Genomic DNA, 20,275 nt, shown 5'->3' on the forward strand with positions numbered 1-20,275 from the left:
GTGAGTGAGTGGGCTCTCTAGGCAAGCTTGCGCCACTCTCAACTAAATGGATAAGTACATAATCAAATTCATGAATATTACACCATTTTAACAATATTATACATACAGAGTTACTGAAACAATCGTTGTCATAGAATACACTTGTCTGTTAAAAATGAGTTGACAGTTTGAACGTTCTTGTTCACTTTGATTTATTTAGAAGATCTGAATATTTCAGATTGAATTGTTGGTGAACAGGTGAATTGTTGCTTTCAGTAACGGCTATAAAAGACTAAAATAATATGCAAACTCACACAGACGCTTTTAACATTAAAGGTGCCATATGTAAAAATTTAGGTAAAAATATCCAACAAATGAGCTACACGTATCAAAAGAATGAGAAGAAATAAATGCAATGATGTCATTAAAAAAATGACAAGTTATAGTGCTGCCGAGATATAAACCTGAATTAGCATGCTAAATTACTAGCCCATAATATGTCATAATGTCATAATACCAGTTTCGGCAATGGGAGGCGGTATGCGGGCAACATACATAACCACCAGCCAAACTCCAATACACGAATAACTCGCACGGCTTGTGGGCGTACTTGAACCTGATGTCAATCGCGTCTATATGAGACCGGCCTTTATAATTTAGTGTTGAGATGTTGTTCATTGAGTCTCTAATCTCTAAAAATCTCCAAATGAACTGCGGTCTTACGATCGTGTCAATTGATTTGATTAATATGCGCGAGTGAGAGAGAGAGTAGGAGGACAGCGCTCGTGTTGTTTGAAGACGTGAGAGTGTGCACGCGCGGCCGGGGCGCTCTCTCTCTCTCTCTCTCTCTCTCTCTGCTCGTTATGCGCCCAGTCAAGCGCAGCAGTCATTCTATTCTACATCACTCACCGATCAAAATAGGCTTTGGCGGGACAAAGCGGACGATTTGACGGTTTTAGTAGATTAACAACCCGAAACTAAAAAAACAGACTAGAGTAGCCCAACTTTCTGGAGGTATACTGCCCCCATCTGGTATGGAATATGTGGATTTTGAATAGATTTTTTTACACAAGGCACCTTTAAATAAAGCACATAAACAGTAGCCTACCTGAGATTAGCATACTTTCTGTTCACCACGACGTCGGAGAAATAGGAACTGTTTCTAAAATAGAATCGTTGTGTGTCGCCGTCGCGGCTGATTAGGACAAAAACTCGGATTAACATGGAAAAGACACCTTTTATCGCGTGTCGCATCGAGTCTGGTTAGGACACGGTGTAACAGTGACAAGAAAGCCTATACTTTAAATTTGACAATAAGTGCTTTTGTTCTCAGCTACAATTTGTTTAAGGTCAACAGTTGTACTTTTTTTTTTATAAATGAAAAGCCTTTTGAAATTAACAACATCTCCTCTTGCTGTATCAGAATCTCACAGATTTAATTGATAATTTGTCAATTCCTAAAATCAAGCTGCCTCATTCTTTCATTTTTTTGATTACATGACCTTGAGAATAACTTATTTTTTAAATACTGTAAATGGTAGATTATAAGGCTATAGATGTTATGCTGATGTATGGTATTTCTAAAGTGTTAAAAAGGAAAAATAAAAACATTAACAATTTATACTGTATCTAACCGAAAACCGTGACCACAGAGCCGTGATACAAACCGAACCGAGGATTTTGTGAACAGTTCCACCCCTACCCACAACACACCGGCTTATTGGTGGAGAGGAGACAGAGTGATGAAGCCAATCAGTAAATATGGGGATGATTAAGAGGCTAATGGGCAAATTTGGCCAGGATGCTAGGGTTCCACCCCTACACCTTTTTTTAAGGACATCCTGGGATTTTTAATGACCACAAAAAGTCAGGACCTCGATTTAAAGTCTCATGCAAAGGACAGTGCTTGTTTCAGTAGTGTCCCCGTCACTATACTGGGCCATTAGGACCCACACAGACCAGAGTGAGCGCCCCCTGCTGGCCTCACCAGCAGCAACCTAGTTTTCCCAGGAGTCTCCCATCCAGGTACTGACCAGACTCAACCCTGCTTAGCTTCAGTGGGCTACAGTGTGATAGCTGCTGTACACTGTAAATAAAGGCTCTCGCGCTGCACATCTTCATTTTATATTTCTGAATATATCAAGTTTTACCTGAATGGACTTTTTCAGACTATAAAAAGTAAGAATAAATTTCTTAACTCCAGTAGATGTATTTTCTGTAACCATTTGACATTTTTTCCCCTCAAACGCTGAAACTACTTTTTATTAAACAAGCAGTGACTGTGTCTAAAGTATGCGAATATGAGGAATGCAAATGGATGTCTGTTAGGCTTAGCCTTAACATTCTAACACTGCACCAGTTTGGCACCACATTGTGGAGTTAAAAGTGCAAAAGCGGTGTTAACCCTACTCTAGTACAGGGTTTCATAAAAGCTGTGTTTAGAACGGCAATATCCCAGGGTTAGGCACAGTGTGAAAAGCCCTTAAGTGAAAACTAAAACTGTGTGAGTGTGAATGAATACTGACATTAATCTTGGTTTGCATTTCTGAACGCTCTCGGCCCTTGAGCTCCATCTGCTGTGTGTGCTGATCCAACTCAAACTGAAACTCAGCCTGCAGTGTGTCATACGTGTCCTGAAGAACGCGCTGTTTTTCCAACACCTGCTCCCACTCCAACCTGAAACAGACAAACAGATTATACTGAGTATCATTGTAATCTAAGACAGACAAGTTATACTGGGTATAAATGTTTTCTGAGACAAACTGGTTACAAAAGGTTAGGGAAAAAAAACATAAATCTGAACACCCTAGTAATCAAACCTCTGATCTACACTGCATGTTCCCTTTCGAACGGTCAGTCGTATTGCGTAGCTATACACAATGGGGAAAACTCCTTTTTCTCAGAATACAGAAGCCTTTTTGTATAATAACGCAGTGCTACTGCACAGCCATAATAGTGCAGATGCTACTCGCACGCTTATTGGCTGAATGGTTCCTGCCGGGGCGCCAACTGGCCCCTCACCAGCGATCTGCACCATTCTTCCCAGAAGTTCATGAAGAACTGACAAAATCGTGGCGCGCCCCCTACTCAGCCCGCCTACGTGTCTCTAACTCCGCCGCGCTCTCAAACATCAACGACGCTGAGGAGAAGAGTTATGAGAAATTTGGAATGCCTCAGAATCAACACAGCCAAGAGCTCTCTGTTCCCCAGTCAGAGGATCTCCTTCCTGGGTGCAGTTATAGACTCGACTCAAATGAGCGCGTGACTGTCAAACGAGCGCATTCAGGCTTTTCAGCGACTTGCAAGCTCGTTCAGAGTGGGGACCAAGCGCCCCCTCAGAACCTTTCAGAGGATGCTAGGCCTCATGGCCTCAGTACTTCCGTTGGGTATGCTTCAAATGGGCCCCCAGCAATACTGGCTAAAACCACAGGTTCCTCCCCAGGCATGATGGCGCTCAGGCCACAGTTGACGTCCCGGGGCTATTGTGTTTTACAGTCGGGCTACCAAAATGCGGGCCTGCCCGACGGGCTATCTGAAATAGTGTAATCAAATTGCTCCCTTTATTCACATTATTGACTAGTTATTTTAAGGAAAAATATGACCGCGCAAGTTTTTGATCATGCTGATTTATCCGCAGCGCAATCTCTCATGAATCTCCGTGCCTGTTGCTAATACAATGCAAAATCAGATATATGTACAATAACAATTTTAGAAAAAAAAATAACATTACGATGTCTAGAAATCAATTTCAATAGTAACGTTATATTGGGTTTAATTAGTCTTTTAATGAGATCTACTAATATTGTTAGTGCCGAGAATTTCCATGTGAATAAATGATTAGATCAGCGATTTTGCTTGTGTACCTTAATGGTCTTGTGATTAAAACTTTTGCCAAGCGTGTCAGAGGTTCTGGGTTCTAATCCGCACACGTATAGATTTTTTCTCTCTCATCAAAACCTAATATGTTCATCAGTGGTTACATAATATATCAAGCAGGAACACGTTTGTGTGCATTTTGTTTTGTGATTTCACCGGAACGAATAAAGAGTCTCCGCAACGGCGATAGATTGAAGCGCGTGTCCGAGTGAAGACTGCGTGAGCCACAAGAGAACACCGTATCCATGCAACTGATAGCTGCGGCAACAAGCACTCAGCTTGATTAAAAAAAAAAACCACATTTTAGCGCTAGATTGTCTCTTATTTAATAACAAACTAAATGAATGCTCTGCTAGTGAACTGGAGATGTTTTATTTATTTGTATTAGGTACATCCGTGCCTCGAAATGTTTCACAAAGTGGTGGGGAACAATATCGACCCTGAGAAAAAGTGGTGAGGACATGTCCTACCCATAAATTACGCCTATGCACAATAAAAATTAAAGCTCCACTTTCACATGAATGCTTTACTTAGTGTGTTAGCACATGGATTCAAACATTCTGACACACAATCACTGTAAAGCTGCTTTGAATCAAACAAATCTGTATGGTAAAAAGCGCTACATAAATAAAAGGTGACTTGACTATCATATATTCTGCTATAAACAGCATAAAATAATTAGAGCACCATTTACTTGCCTCAAAAGTCTGGTATTGTTATTATTATTATTTACTGCTACACTTCAATATGTTAATTATTCCATCAGAAAAGTAACACTTTAAGCGTTGTCAGACTTTAAAACAATGGAGCTGCGCACTTGTTGATATTTGTGTTTTGAAAAAGTTTTTGATTGATTTTTTGACTTCTAACCAATTTTCTACATTAAAAATTGTCTTTTTATTTGGGCTAGTAAAATTAATTTCGGGCTACCAAAATCTGAAGAGTGCCTGGCCGAAGGGCTACCAGCGATTTTGAAATTTTGCGAGCCCTGGGCCATCTTCATATCAAGGTGGACCACGGCTGCACCAGAGGCTCTTCGAGTCAGGGGTCAGCTTGGGGATAGTCTCAAGACGGATGGTGGTCACCACGGACGCCTCCAACACAGATTGGGGTGCTCTGTGCGAGGGCAAACCGGCCTCCGGCTCTTGGACGAGCACGGAGAGACAGTTGCAAAATGGTGAAATTTAAAAATGGTGGCGGTTTTGCTGGCCTTCAAAACCTTCCAACCAATCGCAGGTCACCACGTCTTGGTCCGGACGGACAACACGATAGTGGTGTCCAATATAAACCGCCAGGGCGGGCTCAGGTCGAGACGTCTGTACAAAATGGCCAGAAGTCTCCTCTTATGGGCAAAGAGCAACCTGCGTTCGCTGAGAGCGACACATTTGCCGGGCAAACTGAACCAGGGAGCAGATATGCTGTCCCAGGGCAATGTGTCCCCAGGGGAATGGACCCTCCATCCCCAAACGAAATTGATCTGGGACGTTTTCGGGAGAAGCTTTCTGTAATGTATCTGCATTGACAGCCTACGCAACTATCATTTTCAAGCCCCAGAAAGGTAGGAAAGACATCAGTAATCCATGCGACTCCAGTGGTTTAACCTCCATTTTATGAAGCAACGCGGGTATTTTGAAAGCTCTCCGATTTCATTAAAAAGATCTTAATTTGTGTTCCGAAGATGAACGGATGTCTTAGGAGTTTGGAACGACACAAGGGCATGTAATTAATTACAGAATTTTCATTTTTGGGTGAACTAACCCTTTAATATTAATGTAATCTTAACGCTTCAAGATTGCAGGCAGATTTACTTTTATTTTATTTTTAAATATAACTTTGCCATTATATTTAAAAATAAAATAAAAGTAAATCTGCCTGCAATCTTGAATTGTCACCAAATAAGGTGAAAATCAACTACAAATGAAACAATTATGAGAAGGGCACTGAGCACTACCGCAAAAACGTTGTTTTTAATAGAATGCCAAATAAAAACAAATTCTTTTGACCTTTTTAATTTATAATAATATGCTTACTATTTTTTCCCCCTCATACAGAATACATGAGACTTTACACATCAAAATGTAAAGCTGCTTTTCTTTTACGGTCTGTGACCTAATTTAAGATAGACAGGTTACACATATCATTCAAAACCTCAGAGATGGACAGGTTACTGAGTACAATTATAATCTGAAGGAGATTAATTCAACTCTCAGAGAGACCGTTTCTATAGAGTATGCTTTTATGTTTACACTTCCAGTCAAAAGTTTGATACCTTTTGATATGAAGGCTTCAGCGTAAAATAAAATGTATTAAACCAACACTGGCTGCTTTGGAGAAGTAGCTTTGTTTATTAATGCAGTTTTGTTTATTAACCGATAGAGCTTTATTTTCAGAATAAAATTCAGGTTTTTTAAGGCTACTTTTGGATAGTTTTGATATGGGTCATTTTCTGCATAATTCCTTGATTTCAATTACATATACAATTTTTAAAACAATAGTAAGTAAGGCGGAGGTGCGTTCAAATTTGTGGCTGGCAGTGTATTTGATGTGACGGTGTGTTTGTACTTGATGGTGTCCAGCTGCAGCTGTGTGCTGATCAGGCTGTTGGACAGTTGTGTCGTCTCTCTCTCATGTTCTGCTTTCTGCTGCAGCAGTTCTGTCCGCGTGGTCTCCAGCTCTTTATCAGAGGACTGAAGGACAACACGCAGATCTCGCACCTCCACCCGAAGCACTGCAGAGAGGTCACAACAATCACAGACTGATTCATAATTTTGTACACTTGGTTCATTTTAGGAGCCTAAAAGAGGTTGACAAACTCACAGAATCCATCATATTGGCTACTAATTCAACATATTATTACTCACTTACTGAGCTGCAAGTTCCAAGTCATTATTTCTTCAAGGTGGGTCCCAGCATTAAAAAAGTTTGGGAACCCATGTGACAAGGGAGTTAAGCATCTGAACCACTCAAGACTCACCTTCCATCTCTCTCTTCCCATCTTCCAGCTGCTGTTCAAGGATACTGATTTTCTCCTGCAGATGATCCTCTTTTTCCAGCAGGGAGTGTCGCTCAGCACTGAACAACTACGGTTAGAGAGCATCATCAAACCCATTTGCACAGGAAACAGAACACCAGAAAAACTGAACACTATTACAAACACACCTCCTCTGTGCGACTGGACTTCTCAGTGGCTTTGGTGACCTGTTCTTCCAGCTTGCTGATTTGCAGAAGAAGTTTCCTGTTCTTGGCTTCCTCTTCGTCTAACTGGCCCTGAACACCAAGAGCATGTTCCTGAAACCAAACCAATAAGAAAGTTTAAACAGATTCCCACAGTCTACTGTAAACTGTAATATTCATTTCAGTAATCAAATCAAATGATCAACATTTTATGCGATATTATGATTTTTTTTCTAGGACATGCACTGATGATTTCCATACAGTAAGAATGCAAAAAAAGCTCTTGTACAGTAATTTGATGGTAAGCTGTAGGGCTGCCCCCTAATAGTCGACTAAACGCTAGTCGATGAGAAGAGGCTTAGTCGACCAAAATGTTATTAATCTGTTAGTCACAGAAAAAAAAAAAAAAAAACTGCATAGCAGGTGGCCTAGTCCGTGAGGGACAGATCGTTAATGGCGGATCCTTGTGGTAATTACAGTACGTCAGGGAAAGAATCCAAACATTCGCCTATCATACATCGACCTTCAAATATGACTTCTCATTTGAAACATGAAAGTAGCAACTTTACATGGCTGCTCGCTCTAACGTCTAAATGTGTGCTGCTATTATAAGGTGCATATCCAATTGTTTGTGCGGAGGGAGGAAGCATCTACACTGATTCAGAAAACACTAGGTTATTAATAAACAATTAAAATGTCTCCTTGCTATTTTTTTATCAGACTAATACATAATGATTACTTTTTCCGGTATTTTCCAGAAAGCTTTATGTGTGCACTTGAGTGCGGAATAGGCTATATATGTATTAAACTTATCATGGTTTAGTATTCCCCCAGTATATATTTAAGTAATTAAAGGGATAGGTCACCCAAAAATTAAATTTCTGTGATCATTTACTCCCACTCTACAGATAAAGCGTTGTTGAACATCCGGTTCGCGTACCCCGAAGTGATAAATAAAACAAAATTCTTTATCAAATGTATAGGCAAGACAAGTAGTTTGTTTAGGCACGGTTTGTAGGGAAATTACAAACCTGCGCACACATATTCAAACGAATAGAACTATAGAATCAATTTTTAATGCGCATGTGAACGCCATCAGGTCACAGGTTCGCGTTTAAAGTCTGTTTAGAGAGAACGCCGTTGTCTTAGTGGCCCCTAATGTAATAACAAATGATAATTTTGCTGCAAGTGAATCAATCAAAACTAACTTTAGCTGGAAATAACATTATTCAAAAAGCCAAAACAATCTCTGTTACCGTAAATTGTATGTTTATCTCTGTAAAGCTGCTTTGAAACAATCTCCATTGTTAAAAGCGCTATATAAATGAAGATGACTTGACTTGACCCTCAAGTTGTTCCAAACATGTATGAATGTATTTCTTCTGCTGAACACAAAGGAAGATATTTTGAAGAATTTCGGTAACCAGACAGTTGATGGACCCCATTGTCTTCCATAGTATTTTTTCCCATGCACATCAACTGTTTGGTTACCCATATTCTTCAAAAAGCTTACTTTGTGTTCAGCAGAAGAAATAAATTCATACAGGTCTGGAACAACTTGAGGGTGAGTAAATGATGACAATTTCAATTTTTGGGTGAACTATCCCTTTAAATTAATATAATCGTGATTAGTTGACTAATGGCTTAAATGAATGACTAGGGGCAGCCCTAGTATGCTGCTTTGAAATTGCAAAACAACCCTTAAAACAGATTAAAAAGTATGGTTGTTTGTGAGCACCTGCATTTGCTTGAGCTCTTCGGTGAGCGCTTCACAGGCTAGCTCATTCATCTCAGGGGGCGGCGGTTCACTCTGGATATCATCAACGTCCATATCCTTGGCCTGTCCATTCAGATGCTCTGGGCTAGACAACGGCACCAGTCGATTTCGCAAGTTATAGCCTTTTGTGGGCGTAGTCAAGATCTGAGGAGCAGCAGCAGTCGTCATTATGAGACATTTCAATTTGAAATAATTTCAAAACAGACCAACTTAAAGTTTCCCTACCTTAATGGTCTCAGCATGAATCTTGTTGAGTTGAGACACTTCCTGTTTGCTGTAGGCTTTAGTGGCCTCGAGGATATTCTCAAGGTGTTTGTTGGACTTCTCCAGATAGCGTTTCTCAGATTCCAGCTCAGTTATCTGTTTTCTGAAGAGTATAATGTTGACATACTGGTCAGAATGATCAAATTTACAGCCACCAAGGCCTCTGAAAGCATTTGGGAAGAGACACATAAATGTGACATGAACATACTTGTTGACCTCCTTAAATTCCTCAAAAGCTTGAATTGTTGCTGTGAGCTCTGACTGTTTCTGCAGCAGCTGAACCTTCATTCTCTCCATGGAAACTGATGACAGCGTCTCCATGGTGACAGGGGTGGAGTAGATGGGAGGAGCTAATAATAAAGGCAGTAACATTAGTCTGAGTGATCTGCTTGTGCTTCACATTTAAAGTGCTTGTGTTGACTTTACTGTAAAACTATAAATTGAAATTTTTAATTGCAAGTAATCTCTTTTTTTTTAAAGGAGTCATAATGTAGTATTAACTTTGATACCCACGCTCTATTATAGTCATTTCATGCCCTTCTAAAAAAGAAAAATTGGAAAAAAATAAACACAGAGCTCGTTTGACCGTTATTTCTGAATGCATTATTGTCTCGCGAGATCTAATGCGAGGTTTTGGCTGTCGTGGACGGTCATTTTAATAATGCAAAAGAGGGGCGCGTTGATTGGTGGCAGGAAGGAGGGGGCTTGACACCGCAGGTAACTTCAGCATATCATTCCAAAAAGAGATCATGGCGCAAGTTGTTAATGAACCCGACCTGGCCGCGACCTACGGGATTCAACCGTATATGTTTGAGCCAGACTCTGAACCAGAGCTGGAAACGGAAGAGGAACAACAGTCAATTGAAGGACGTCTACATCAACATGTCTCTGAATGGTAAAGACAAAAAAATTTTTTGACTGAGACACACATTAACATCAGTAACGAGCTAAAACGTTTTTTTGCTATTTTCTCCCACATAAGTTTAGCTTTAATTTAATGTAGATTACATTAACGGAGATGTAGTCTACTTTATTTTCAGCTTACAGTGGTTATAGAGATTAACGTTTGCTATAATGTGTTCTTTTTGCCTTTTTTGACGATGTGGTTTTTTAGATATTTAATAATTTTCATCTGCAGACATGTAACGTTATGTTTTTCTTTGTTTATTAATTCTTGACTGTTTTTTAAATTTATCTATCCTTATCTATTATATAAAAAAATCAATACAATGATGTAAAAGATTCTTTTGTGAAATGTTTAGCGCAGACACCTAACGTTGAGCAAGTTGAGATGGTTGTTGGAACAGCGTCATTAAAAATAAATTTCATCCACTGGTCCCTTGTAGTTTGGTCAGTTTTGGGTAAAGAAAAAACATTAGAATGTGGATTATGACAGTCAACCACAGAGCAACTCACGTGTGTGCACTACGTTTCTGCATCTTTCTTGACTGAATATGATGGGGAGAGGGGCAGGGCGGGCCTCCTCTGCGGTGTCCATATATGATATATCCGGCCCCGTCTTGACGTCAAGTCGGGGGAGAAATTGAAATCTCGTATTTGAGTGCGCGTGCACGTTGGCTAGTTTAAGAACCCTGGGGTAAACAAACGCTTCACTTTTGAATATCGGCATCCCGGCCAATGTATAATCGTTAGTCAATCATAACATACATTGATTCTCATGGAAAAGTGAAAATTGCACATTATGACTCCTTTAAGTGAAAGTGTATTATTTTTGAAAGTGTATTATTTTTTTAATACAAAAATGATATAAATGACACCATAATGTACATGATAAATCCATCTTCCAAAGTGTGCGTTAGAAATCAGGAATGGTGAGAGAACATTGTGCTTGGTACATTTTTCGTCTTCAAACCAAACTTGGGTCTTCAGCTGACACAGTTTAAATCTCATCTGGCTAGAGCTCTTCCCATAATGTTTATGCATTAGGTCTGGTATGCGGAGAGTCTGCGTCTTTTGTGGCCGTTTGAATGCATTCGACCACATGATCGTGAATGTTTTCAACTACCTCTGGAAGTGGTCGAAAGAAGGCAAGCTCAAAATGTTTTAGACCCTGTTTACACCTTTATTTAGCATCGTCCACTTGTGATCCGATCGACCAAAATGCATCTTAATACCAGGTGTGAACAGGGCCAGAGAGAAGTAGCTTCAGCTACAAAGTTCTTAATGTTTAATTAAATCATGCGTGTTTAACTTTGACAACCCTACTTTATACATATCTGCATAATGACTGTGGTTTGAGTTCTTCACCTCCTGTGGCTTCCTCTGGTCTCTGAGCCTCCAGCAGCTCTAGAAAGTTTTTCTCCAGCGCAGTTAACGACTGAACCTTGGCCTCAACGGCAGATCTGACAGAATCCAGAGCGCGCAGGGCTCGATTCTCCTCACGTAGGGCGCAGTTTTCCGCCACATACCGCATCATCCGTGGGTGGTGTTCCACCTGACAAAATATTTTTTAGAAAATGTTTGCATAGCTGTATAACTACTACTAGGAATATTTAAGCAGGTCAACACCAAACCTGAAAGGCATTAAAGGTGTTAAACACAAGTTCATTTAACGAATTACAGATGGAACATAGTAGTTGAAACCATTAATTTACAATTCTTACTAAGGGCTGCTTTTTAGCAAATCGTTTATTTCTACTGACTTAACATGCAGTGTTAATATTTAAAAAGAGTTAAAGGTGCTAAATGTAACTTTTCTTCTAAAATGAATCCTTTTTTTATTGCCTGTGTGTGAAGGGGTTGTAATCACACATTACAATGATCCACTTGTCTGGTTTTGCTATTACCTCTGAAGGCCAGTATTCCTATTTCTATATGAGGTCTCCGGGTCGGATTTTCTGCGAAATCCATCGGATGTGACGTGCATGCGCGCTCCCAAGCCTCTCTCCTTTTTATATACAGTCTATATGACGGCATTGCAGCTAACGACATGGAGTCTGATAACACCAAAAAACGACCTGCCTCCAGCACAACACACACTCCAACACAAACTCCACATTAATATAAAAAAAATAAAAATAAAAATAAAATGTATCTGCTGAAGCTCGTCAGGCCAAACGTGAATCGGATCGACTTAGGACGAAAACACGGATCAACATCGGCAGAGCGTTTGAATTATGGAGAGACCACCGCTATTTTTATTGTGATAAATTACACGTTTTCAGATATGCTGAAATAAATAACGGTAAACTGTAATGAAATGGCAAGGTAAACTACAACATACATGAGATATGAAATGAATACAAAAGACTGTTCCGGGTTAACAAAAAGTAGGTGCTTTAGGACGTAACTTTTATTTTATGTACTAGATCTACTGTCTAACGTCACTCATCCCACTACTATCATATTGTTTATAATACACATTTCCAGACACGTTCAGTACAGTAATGTTACTTCCTACGATCTTACTGTTACACTGAAATTGTTCAGTCTAGTTCACTAGCCGTTTTCGTTATCATATTATACATTCACCTATGTTTACATTGCTGATTGTGAAAGATACACGAATAGTTAGTGAAATGCCTTATTATGCTAACACCACATGTCGGCTAAATGCAGTCAATGTAACGTTATCATGGTACGAGCATGGAGCATTAGTTCAACGTCAAACTGATAAAAGTAGTCTATTATAACGTTGCAGTGGGAGTTTACATGAGTTTCCAGCATGTTGTGTGATGCTTTCTCCGGTGTGTTGAAAGTCTCAGTGTGGCCGTGTACCATGAGTGCTCGCTCTTGTGTTCGAGCACGCGCAAGAGCACGAGCGCTCTTGTAAAAATTGGTTGCAATCTGAAACATCACCGATAGAGGCCGCTAAAAAATACATATAGCACCTTTAAAATAACAAAAAATATTTTGTTGATAGTAAAAAAAAAGAAGAAAAAAAACATTGCTCGGCAGACATTGCTTGAACAAACATCCATTGTTTCACAATCTAATCTTAATCGTATTTGTGCCAGACATTTGTGTTAAAAGTGTAAAAGAGCTTTTTTGTTATCAATCTAATAAAAAGTAGATATCTAATATCAGCACATGCGTAAATATTGAAATCTGAAGCCATTTATGTTCTGTTCATTTAATTTTTCCACTCCACTTTGACTGTTGGATCAAACACATGCTGATCCACGCTATCGCTGTTGACTCAAACACCTCTGTTATGCAGTCTGTCAACCTTATTGAATTTAAGTGTGTCTACCTGATCTCGAAGCAGTCGGATCTCTTCCTGCAGCTCCTGGTTCTGCTGCTCAGGATCTGATCTCTGGCCTGTCTGAAGTTCTTTCTTTAGCTGAGCGATGTAATCATCTCTGAACTTCATGATCATGCGGTTTGACTGGATGAATTTCTCCTTCTGAGCCCAGGCAGCTTCCAGCTGTGACACTTTCTGCTGAAGAGCCTGTAAGAAAGACAGCAGCAGTGGCAACTGTGGTTAAGACTGAGCATAATGGGAAGAACACACAAACTCATAATATAAAAAAAGTGTTTACTGCTGAAGTCAAACATGACGGTGAGTAAATTACAGAATTACAATTTTTGGGTACCGGTATATATACTGTATATAATTTAAGTAATTTTAACTTTTATATTTAAATGATTGATTTCCTCATTTTTTTGGTGCGTACCATTACTAAATCATGGGCACAGATTATAAGTTCTCAATAGAAAAATTAAATAATAATAATGAAATAAAGCACCTTCTTCTCCTCCTGTCCTTTCTTCCAGAAGCTCATAGCCTGAATGAACTGTGTCTTATAGGAAACTTCAGGGTCAGAGTCTGCTGCAACACAAACACCCGTTTAAATAATGAATGAATGAATGAATGTGCTCACTGTAGTTGTAGTTTCTGACACTATGTCTAGGCAGATGGATTGTCTGTGTGAGCTCTGTAATGTGTGTATACCTGTTTGCTGGTCTGTTGGCGTAAGCCCTACAATGCGCCCTTGAGAAAGAGCATTTGCAAGCTGCTCCTTTAGTTTTCTCACTTCTGCTTGCAGTTGTCTGACATTACCCTGAGTGTCCTCATTTACCATAGCCTACAGAGACACAAACACACAGATCAGTCTTCAATCTCTTCAAATATACTGAGAAGATCATGAATGTTCGGATGAATAATTCTGCTGTTCAACCTTATTTTTGATGAGTTTGGCTCTCTGAGCGAATTGCAGAGTGGACAGCGTTTCTCCAAAGCACCTGGAACCCGGATGAACGTTAGCGATGATGTACGTCTTAGCATTTCCGCCCAGAGAGTCCTGACAATATGAACAGCAGTCAGCCACGATTCACTCATCTGCATTCATTCAGAGTAATGTTCTAAAAGCACCCTTACCCTAAGCAGGAAGGTCAGTTTTGAGTCTCTATAACAAATATGACGGTTTTTCCCATTGGACACATCCATCAGGGCCATGATCACCTGACCGAGACACATCAGTGACCGGTTTATGCTGCTTGCCTCCTAAAGCATACAAAGGTATGTCAAATCAAAGGTAACAGAAATTTCTTTAAAGCAGTTGTTTTAAAACTTTTTAGTTGGTGGGCAACATCAACAGTAAAATTGCAGAACATCTACCAAGTATCTAAAAGTTGAATTAGTGTATAGTTTATAAAATATATCTTTAAAGAGCCTCACTTTTACGATCCATACTTAACTTTACCACACTGAGAATGACTACATTGCTACTTTTGCTTGACAAACCGAAATAAATTGGGCTGCACACTTATGTATAACAACAGCCATGTTAATTATGAAGCAAGCTACAGAAACAGTATACAAATAAATTATAACAGTGTTATGAGTTGATTTTGTCAATTACATTAGGACTGCATGATTGCCCTAAGACATACTTGTATAGGTAGAATTAAAGGTAGAATTAAAACATTAACACCTCATATGTTTGAATGTGCCCTAGTTATTGGCGATTCTATTACACGGAACGTGAAAATAGAGACACCAGCCACCATAGTCACATGTTTGCCGGGAGTTAGAGCGCCTGACATCAAAGCAAATTTAAAAGTGCTGGCCTAATGCTAATCGTACATTTTCTAAGATTATTATTCACGTTGGCACTAATGATGTTCGACTTCACCAGTCGGAGATCACTAAGTAAAGTACGCTGACGTTGTCGCAAGTATGATGTCAGGCACTGCAATTTGCTCTGGCCCCCTTCCTGTTCGCAGGAGTGATTAGATAGTTAGTATACTATCCTCAGTCAATGGCTGGCTGTCGAAGTGGTGTCCGTAAAATAATATAGAATTCATAGACAATTGGAAAACTTTTTGGGGCAGACCTGACCTGTTGGAAAGAGATGGTATTCATCCCTCCTGGGATGGTGCTGCTCTTCTCTCTAGTAATATGGCACATAGTTTTAGAGCTCAAACATGACAATCTGGGGCTCAGGTCAGGAAGCAGACAAACTGGCTAAAACGACCGTCTGCTAGCTGTCTCATGTCACTGAGGTCAGATAAATCCCATCACATAGAGACTCTTTCACCTGGATATCTTTATATACTGTGTCTGTTCCCCGAATTAGGAAATACAAAAAACTCCAGATGAGTATATATTATATATGATATAATACAGATGAACAAATGATAAAGCTCGGGTTTCTGAAAATTCGATCCCTCACTTCAAAAGCACTTATTGTTAATGATATGATTACAGATTATAACCTAGATGTGCTGTGTTTGACAGAAACCTGGCTAAAACCAGACGATTACATTACTTTAAATGAGTCCACCCCCCAGGATTACTGTTATAAACATGAGCCTCATCTGAAAGGAAAAGGGGGAGGTGTTTCTGTAATTTATAATAATATCTTCAGAATTACCGAGAAGTCTAGTTTTAAATATAATTCTTCTGAAGTGTTGGTGCCTAATGTAATCTAGTGTAAATGATAAATCGCATTTGAGGTTTGTGCTGGCTAATTTATACAGGCCACCAGAGTTAGTAGTGGCTGGAGATAAAGTCCTAATTGTTAGTGATTTTAATATACATGTAATAACGAAAAAGATGCTTTGGGATTGGCATTTAACGACATTCTGAAAGACACTCTATTAGAGTTAGACAACACGTGTCAGGACCTACTCATTGTCGTGATCATACTCTAGATCTAATGGCGCTTTTCCATTACCAGTACCAGCTCGACTCGACTCGACTCGCCTTGGCTCGCCTCGACTCGGCTCGCTTTTCACTCCGTTTTCCATTGCAGAAAGTACCGCCACAAATAGTACCCGGTCGTCATAGCGACGCATTTCGTTCCTCGTTGCCGCATCAAGCTCTCGCTGGATCCTCTCTTCGGCAACCAAACAAAGGAATGTCTGCACCTCCTCGTTTGACCACGGCGTATTCTTCGGAGTTGCCATAATAATAGTAGTAAGTTTAGTAACTATCTCTGGCCAAACTATTTAAAAATCGCGGGGTTATTCTGGATACTCCATCTGGCGCGTTCAATGATGACGCAGATTCTCTGTGACCAGTCAGCAGTCGCCATTGTTTTCACGTCACATTTTAGTATCGGCTTAGCTCGCCTCAGCTCGCTTAGAACCTCGCTGGAGGTGGTACGAAAAAAAGTACCCGAAAGCAGGTACAGGTACAACTTTTACACAGTGGAAAACCAAACAAAGGCGAGTCGAGTCGAGTCGAGCCGAGCCAAGGCGAGCTGGTACTGTGTAGTGGAAAAGCGCCATAATATTATCACTACAGTATCGCATTAGGCAGTGCATTGTAGTCTCCTTGAGGAAAATTTTGATTCATTCATTGCTATAGGAGGATGAATTTTCTAAACTCGTTAAATCATCTAAATCGACAACATGTATGTTAGACCCTATACCGACTAAGCTATTGACAGAGATGCTTCCAGAGGTCATAGATCCTCTTCCTGATATCATTAATTCATCTTTGTCATTAGGATACGTACCAAAAACTTTAAAGCTGGCTATGATTATTAAACCACTTGTTAAAAAAACGCAACTTGATCCTACAGAATTAGTCAATTACAGGCCGATCTCGAATCGACCTTTTCTGTCAAATATACTAGAAAAGGCAGTATCCTCACAACTATGTTCATTTTTAGAACGAAATGATATCTGCGAGGATTTTCAGTCAGGATTTAGACCGTACCATAGTACTGAGACAGCTCTCAGAGTCAAAAATTATTTGCTCTTATCACCCGATCAGGGTTGTATCTCGCTATTGGTCTTACTCGATCTTAGTGCTGCATTTGATACTGTCGACCACAACATTCTTTTAAATTAGACTCGAAAATTATGTTGGCATTAGTGGAATTGCATTAGCATGGTTTAAATCATACTTATCTGACCGTTATCAGTTTGTAGCAGTAAATAAAGAGATGTCTTATCAAGTTCAGTATGGCGTACCACAAGGCTCAGTACTAGGACCGTTGCTGTTCACTCTGTACATGCTACCCTTAGGAGATATCATTAGGAAGCATGGAATTAGCTTTCACTGTTATGCTGATGATACTCAGCTCTATATTTCTTCACGCCCTGACGAAACTTACCAATTCACAAAATTAATGGAATGCATAGCTGATATAAAAAACTGGATGACTAATAATTTCTTACTACTTAATTCTTAAAAAAAAACACAAAAAAAACAGAGATTTTAATTATTGGACAAAAAACTTCCTCACGTAATAACCTAGAAAACTGTCTAACACTTGTTGGCTGCTGTTACGTCCCAGGGCGTAATTATTATTATGTGTGCAATGTTTTGGTGGTGTTTTTTTGTTGTGCTCTCTCTCTTTCTCTCTCTCATGGGAGCAAATGGAGACCAGCTGACACTAATTACCATCATCTCCTGGTTTCCACTGATTGGCTCCTGACTAGGAAACCTTGTGGATAAAGCTGGAGAGGAAAACCCGGTTTGGAGATGCCCTTTTTTGACTCCAGGCCACCAAGACTGTCTTCTCCTGCCTCACACCTTAGCATGTGTGCAAAAACCGATTGCACATCTCGTTGTTGATTGTTGTTAACCTGAGCAGGCTTGGACTGCAGTTGAGCCAACTTTTCTTAAGTTATTTAAACGTTACTAAAAGAGCATTGAGTTTAAACCATTTCTAACCTATTTTATATAGTTTATTTGGGAAGCAGTAGGGAGGCGGATGCCATTTCTGTTTATGTCCATGTTTTTCTTCTGTGTTTGGCGTCCAGAGCGAATAGGACGTGCGTAAAAAAAAAGCAAAAGTTTGAAGCGAAATTGACGCGCGTCTGAGGCGAAATCCGCTTCTTGTGGGAGGGGCAAGTGCTAGGCGCTTGTCTGTTTGCAAGATGGCTGATGTTGATCGAGCATTCATCGAGAGAGTCACCGCTCTGTATTTGCTCTGGAGAGCAGAACAGCCGCGTAGGGGTCATCGTTCGCCGTACTTGGGTCCACCAGACCCTCCGGAGGCATTCCCAGTTTGGCGAGTTTCAACATTTGCTCCAGGAGCTGCGCCTGGATGACGGCCGCTTTTGGCGGTACTTCCGCCTGTCCCGCGGCCAGTTTGATGACCTGTTGTCCCGCATCGGAGCGAGGATCACCCACCTAATCTGTCATTTTTTTTTTTCTCACACAAAACTGTCCAGACACAAACTATGTTCTTATGCACTTAAGTATGTTTTTTGTCTTTACCTTAGAATAATAATGTTTGATATAATCTAGATTAGATATGGAATAAATAGCATTCAATACAAAATGAACGTCTCATATATTGAAATCAAGTTTTTATGTGATAAAATATGTGCTTTGTTGTGCATTAGAACCACACCAGGCATTTAGTCATATTACAAAGTAATTTATTGAGGCCAAACATATAAAATAATTTATTGAGGCCAAATATATAAAATTACATTATAAACTGAAAAGCGGGCCTGTCCCCATTTATCACGTGACAGCAGCAGGCAGGCTCCTGATTGGTTAACAGACGCGTGAATGCACAGAAAGCACCAAATAAAATCACTCGTTCAATTTGCATCATTCGCGCAAACTGGACGCTAAACACCTTATTTGCGCCGCAGGACCTCCAGACTTTACATTAACTTAACATGGGAATCACTCGCGCCAGACGCTCTATTCGCGTTTTGTGTGAACACAGCATTACTGCCTCAGTGCCTCCCTGACCCCTAGACTGGGGAGGCACGTAACAGCTGTTCTGTCAAGTCTTCGTCGTCGGTTAGGAACCTGAGTGTGCTCTTTGATACCAAACTTTCGTTTGAAAGTCACGTGTCTAGTATCTGTAAAACCGCATTTTTCCATCTTAAAAATATATCTAAATTACGTCATATGGTCTCAATGACAAATGCGGAACAATTAGTTCATGCGTTCATGACATCAAGGCTAGATTATTGTAATGCTATTATGGGTGGTTGCCCTGCACGCTTAATAAACAAACTACAGCTGGTCCAAAACGTTTTCTTACCAGAACCAGGAAGTATGACCATATTAGCCCGGTTCTGTCAACACTGCATTGGCTCCCTATTAAACATTGTATAAATGTTAAAATCTGGTCTGTCGCAATAATCAATATATTGACTTATCGCACAATACATGTACATGACCTCAATCATTTTTGTAGACGCAATTTATTGCCCATTTTTATCGATCGCCGTCTAGCTGTCATCTTGTCTGTTCTTGGTTTCAATCCACTGTTCCGGTACGAATATAAACGTCAGTGTAAAATGCTGCACACTAAAATAGTTTAGGCAGCAGATATGGCCTGTTGAGGCAAAATCTGTAAATGGAAAATCTCCATAAATGCCTGTTGTGCATTCGCAAGTTTTTTATTTATTTATACTTGTTACTTTTCTTTTTTTACAAAAAAAATATTTTAATTTTTTTAGGGTATTTAATTTCCATGTTCTAAATAATTTAAAGGTTGTTGTCATTTGAAAGTGTGTAGGCCTACTTGCATTATTATGCTGTTACATTATGATTATATATTCAGTTGCAAAAAACGGTCTTAAAATGACAATAATATCGTTTATCGCAATTAATTCTAGGACAATACATCGCACAACATAAATAGCTATCGTGACAGGCCTAATTTGAGCGAGCTCTTAACGCATTATAGTCCTTTACGTCTATTGCGATCTCAAAATTCCGGCCAGCTGATAATACCTAGAATATCAAAATCGACTGCTGGCGGTAGATCCTTTTCTTATTTAGTACCAAAACTCTGGAACAATCTTCCTAAC

At 39.7% G+C, this 20,275-nt stretch overlaps 1 protein-coding gene across 1 annotated transcript in view; it reads right to left on the bottom strand.

Moving 5' to 3' along the window:
* The window catches only part of kif15 (kinesin family member 15), a 61,940-nt gene that overhangs the window by 33,894 nt on the left and 7,771 nt on the right, over positions 1-20,275 (bottom strand). Inside the window, exons 9-21 of the mRNA XM_056245683.1 lie at positions 14,412-14,537; positions 14,212-14,334; positions 13,986-14,118; positions 13,780-13,862; positions 13,284-13,481; positions 11,339-11,525; positions 9,279-9,420; positions 9,032-9,173; positions 8,768-8,950; positions 7,015-7,143; positions 6,830-6,935; positions 6,418-6,583; positions 2,505-2,655 (exon numbers count right to left, since the gene is read on the bottom strand). Of these exons, the coding sequence (XP_056101658.1) occupies positions 2,505-2,655; positions 6,418-6,583; positions 6,830-6,935; positions 7,015-7,143; positions 8,768-8,950; positions 9,032-9,173; positions 9,279-9,420; positions 11,339-11,525; positions 13,284-13,481; positions 13,780-13,862; positions 13,986-14,118; positions 14,212-14,334; positions 14,412-14,537 (1,869 nt within the window). The remainder of the gene's footprint in view (positions 1-2,504; positions 2,656-6,417; positions 6,584-6,829; positions 6,936-7,014; positions 7,144-8,767; positions 8,951-9,031; positions 9,174-9,278; positions 9,421-11,338; positions 11,526-13,283; positions 13,482-13,779; positions 13,863-13,985; positions 14,119-14,211; positions 14,335-14,411; positions 14,538-20,275) is intronic.

This window comes from Rhinichthys klamathensis, unplaced genomic scaffold, assembly GCF_029890125.1.
Source record: "Rhinichthys klamathensis goyatoka isolate OS25496 unplaced genomic scaffold, OSU_Roscu_1.1 h1tg000033l_1, whole genome shotgun sequence".
NCBI classification, from domain to species: Eukaryota; Metazoa; Chordata; class Actinopteri; order Cypriniformes; family Leuciscidae; genus Rhinichthys; species Rhinichthys klamathensis.